We start from the raw sequence: 4720 nt of genomic DNA, 5'->3' as shown, positions 1-4720 counted from the left end.
ATACTCATTTACTGCCAGCGGGGACTTAGCTTTGCGTCTCTTTGCCATAACAGGCCTTTTCTTTAAAGGGAGGGCCCTTGGGGGGGATCATGCTCATCTTTTCATCTTTAAAGTTATATTATCCCTATTGTCACCCCCCCCCCCCCCCTCCTCCACCCACATCCAGTCCTCCATTGTTCTAAGGATTGTCCTTGTGGCTTTTAAATTCACTGCAGAGGCTCTAAAATCAGGAATGACTGGATTCTAAGCATCAGGCAGATGCTTCAACGCTCCGGAGCAGTGATGTCATCATAAACACTTTAACAGACCGTACCCTTCTCATATGTTTGACCCCAAAAAAATGAACTGCTGAACTCTTGTCATAGTTTTTAATTCACAATTTCTTAAAACGCAACAGAAAAAAATACATCAGATGTTTCTCATATTCACAGTCTATCAATAAAACAAAGGCACATTGTCCCTGTGTACATTTTGGAATGACTCTTTGTTTCATCAGGCATTGACTTGTAATTTAAAGGTGATTTAACTTGCAAGTGCCTTGTTTTCTTCATTGGTTTTTTCTCTGATCTATAAGATTCTTACACCCAAATATCCAATGAGCATTTCACCAAATAATTCAATGTCCCTTTCTGACTTCGTGTTATTAATAATTTTGGAATCTGAGATAATGTTGTTTTAAATTGTAAAGAATCTGATGTTGCGCACACAGCTGCAGTCCTACAGCTGGACGTCATCCGTGCAACATCTCAGACCAAACCTCCGAGCTGGGCTAATCCGTCAGGGTGACGAAGGGTGACTGATGGCCGTGTCATGAGCGAGGCCAGGGCGAGCGTCAACCACCACACCCTCAACATGCCCTGTGCAATGTGAACATCTGCTTGCTCACCTCTTTTAAAAGAAAAGGAAAAGGAAGAGAAGTGCTGTTAAACTGGACATGAGTGGGGTAAACCATCCCATGTACAGACAGACATTCCATACAAACAGTTTTATGGGCTCCATGTCATAGAATTATTACCATTGTTAACATGTTCTGAATAAAATGGCATGTGACAAGTATAAAACAAACATAAATACGGAAAAAAACACTATATACAAATAAAGTGTTGGTATCTCATCAAGCCTTCAACACAGTGATGTTTTCCCAGCACTAGTGTGACTGCACCATGTCTTTACTCTTGAGTGGATGTTTGCTGATAGTCTTCTCTCACCCACTGCTGGTGCCTTTGACACAGTAAGAGTTATCTTCAGTGATATGCAATTGAAATGAACCGAGCCTGAAGATGTTGCATGAAAGAAACCTCATAGTACCGTTTTGCTACCACTGTAAAGCAGAATGGTTTTGCCATCAGTCCAAAGATTGTTGAGGCTTTTTGCAGGATCTGGCTACAGCTGTGACAGGTTGAAGGGAATAAATGACGATATACACATTACTCTGTGATGTTGGCAGACTACTATTGAAGACACAAATATTTCATAAGAATGTAGCCTAGTGCAATGATGAAGCAATCAGATACTGTGTTGTGTGGTCAGTGTATGAAATATCAAAGCAGTTTATACCACATGGCAACCCCATCCCGAAATAAGACAGTGCTTATCAATATTCCTTCTATCAATTAATCGTTTGTTTACAGTGTCCACGTGTTCAAAGAGTGCACAGTCCACAGTCACTGAGGGGAAAACATTCAGCGTGCCCCTCACCAGGTTCTTTATTCGCCCCTGCTACCTCTGAAGCAGGGTCTGTTTATGTCAATGTCAGTTTCTCTCCTCTGTTTAAACATGGGTCTTGACCCCTGCTGAGGGGTTAGGAGCTCCCTGTTTATTATGAGCCCCAGAGATCCAGTGGTAGCAGTCAGTGGCATTCTTGTTGCGTGAAGGAACAGCACAGCGAGTGCAGTAGACGATGCCAAGCGCCACCATTACTACAATGAAGATGCAGATGGGCACAAGGAGGCCCACCAGAAGCCAAGTGCTGCTCTGCCCTCGGTCTTCCTGGACAAACTCTGGGATGTCATTGATCTCTCGACCCTGACTCGGGGATGGCTGAGAAGGAGTAGGCTGCGTGGGAACAGCGGGGTCTTGGTGTGTGGCATTCACAAAGTCCTTTTCCTCTTCCCCTAACTCCTCCTTTGGAAACGGAGAGTTTTCCCTAAGGGTGTAATGTTCTTTTTCTGCTTCGGTGGGATAGCTGGAATCTGTAGGCATGTTGAGATCTACAACTGAATCCTCTGGATTTCCTGGTTTCTGGCTGGAAGGGGTGGACCCCGCCCACCAATTCCAAGCTCCCTCAGAGATTGTTGAAGTGGAAAGGAAAGGTAGATTTGTGGTGGTCTCCTCCTCATCCTCGTCGTCACCTTCGTACCAGTCTGGGATAGTGCTGGACATGGTGGTGGGTGGAGGCGTGGTATAGATAGTGGTGGGTAAAACTTCCAGGTCAGGCTCAGTATGCCCCCACTGCAACCAGTCAGCTCCTGCATTTTCGATGTCTTCCTCATCTTTCTCCGCCTCCTGTGTCAGAGGGTCCAGTGTTGAGTCAAAGGGCAGCTCCTCCTGAGGGGCACTAGTGACCCAAATGACGTCAGGATCCAAAACTCTGGGTGGGTCAGTCAGCCAGTCCAGAGATTGCTCCTCCTCCAGAGGCCAATCAGTGTGGCTCTGCTGTGGATTCCAGTCGTAGTCCACAGGGTCCCAAACAGGTCCAGGCTGGCCGGTGACCCAAACAAAAGGAGGGGTGACAGCAGATTGGTCGTCACCTTCCTCTCTCTTGCGACATGAATAGTGATCAGACATGAGTTCATAGCCTTCCTCACAGTAGCACTCAAATCCCCCCTCATAATTCACACACATCTTCTCACAGGTTCCGGGGATCTGGCACTCGTCGGTGTCTTGGCATTGGCTGGGGTCCTCGGGCACTGGAGAAAAACCCAGATGGCAGTGGCAGATATGAGAGCCTTGGGTGTTCTCACAGGCGTGTTCACAGGGGTCATTTACACACTCATCTATGTCCTCACAAGCACCCTCATCATCCGTATGGTAACCCTTCCGACATTGACATCCAAATGTCCCTGGAGCATTCACACAAAGCTGCTCGCAAGGACTCTGCAGGCACTCGTCTACATCCAGGCAGCCACGTTCATCTGGTGCGAGCATGTATCCTTCAGGGCAGGCACACCGGTACCCACCCGAGAGGGGCAGGCACTCAAACTCACAGGGCGCCCTTTGACAAATGTCAGACACCTCACAGTTCTTCCCATTCTCTCCTAGTTCATACCCATCAGCACACTCACAGTCAACGTGAGCGCCGGCCGGCCTGCAAAAGTGCTCACATCCACCATTATGCTGGTCACACCAGTTGTTGGATATTGGGGGATCGGAGCAGAGGGGGGAGTCTCTGGACCACCCCACCGAGCCATCGTCCTTCAGCATACACAAAACGGACTGTTCGTCCTTGGTGCCTGCGGGGCAGGGAAGAGCAGCAACAGATCCAAAGGGTAAATGGGTCAACACTGTGCTTAGAAGGTTAAATGGTGTAGTGTAGAGGGCATTGCCGGCCCCTTCACTCCACAAGGCTGGACACATTCCTTTGTAGGCATAATGGCAGAGATACCCATCTACAGAAACGGAGCAGGAACCATCCAGCCATTTGAAGTTCTCATTCTCCTCCTGAGTGTTGTAGCCCATAACCACACAGCGTGGCACTGAACACATGCTAGGGGAGTCCTCTTTCTGCCAGTTGGTATACTCTGTGTCCTGGTCCCCAGTAGTCCAAGAAAACCCCCGCAATGGCCGTGTGGTGGTACACTGGCGAGGCTGGCGCTGCAGGCCGATCCAAACCCGGACGCTGGTGCGCAAATCCAGATTAGAAAAGAGAGTGGCAATAGTGGTGGCATCGTCCCTGCGTTTGATGGTTGCTAGGTTGCCACCTTTGTCCTTGCAGGCCCTCCACGAGTCCAGGAAGGTCTTACCTTGGAAGTAGACCACAAAGCAGCCGTCCGCATTGCATAGGGCATCCCTCTCGCTTAAATCCTGAGTCAGGACCGAAGAAAGTCCAAAGAGCAAAGCCAACAGGGAAGTCAGGAGAAGTGCAGCAGCACTGCTCCTCAGGGAGCACATTTCTTTCTTAGAACTGAATATCTTCGCTATTCCCCTGTCTATCGCTGTGACTCCCCACTTTCAAAGTTTCTCCCTTGGCCCACTTTAGTTATCTATCTGAACTTTTCTCTCTTCATCTGAACCCTTTTCTCTGTCTGCCTGTGCTCTCTACTCTGCCTTGCTGAAACGGATCTGTGTTGGAGTTGAGTGCATGAAGACTGTTTCAGAGAGCAGGGAAAGAGGGGAGACAAGGGGAGGGAGGGTATTCCAAGAAGGGTGTGGGCAGAAGAGGAGAAGGAGGGAGGGAAGGACGGAGGACTGTATGTTTTTGGAAGGGGCTTTTGTGGATGTGTGTGTCAGAATGGGGGGGGGGGGGAGGTGCAGAGAACGATGCATTTCTTTTTTTTTCCGACTCATATGGTTTTCATAAGCCCCGTTCACTGACATAGTTTGGTACTCTGCCATTTAGCTGCACATACACACACACAAACACACACACACATTCATATCCATCAACTCTTGGCACAAAAGGTTTTCTTGTCTTTAATAACTCCAATGGGACTGGACAATAACTTGCAACACATGCAACAATTCCAGCAATAAATCCATTAGTTTCTGTTTCTTTAATCTG

At 48.1% G+C, this 4720-nt stretch overlaps 1 protein-coding gene across 1 annotated transcript; it reads right to left on the bottom strand.

Moving 5' to 3' along the window:
• Nucleotides 1–354: 354 nt before the first annotated feature.
• cd248a (CD248 molecule, endosialin a) lies at nucleotides 355–4333 on the bottom strand. The gene has a single exon (XM_056442614.1). It carries the CDS (start codon nucleotides 4108–4110, stop codon nucleotides 1771–1773), a length of 2340 nt encoding a protein of 779 aa, XP_056298589.1. The 5' UTR covers nucleotides 4111–4333; the 3' UTR covers nucleotides 355–1770.
• Nucleotides 4334–4720: the final 387 nt, after the last annotated feature.

Source organism: Pseudoliparis swirei, chromosome 21, assembly GCF_029220125.1.
Source record: "Pseudoliparis swirei isolate HS2019 ecotype Mariana Trench chromosome 21, NWPU_hadal_v1, whole genome shotgun sequence".
In the NCBI taxonomy this organism is placed as follows: domain Eukaryota; kingdom Metazoa; phylum Chordata; class Actinopteri; order Perciformes; family Liparidae; genus Pseudoliparis; species Pseudoliparis swirei.
This window is presented reverse-complemented; position numbering and strand designations above follow the sequence as displayed.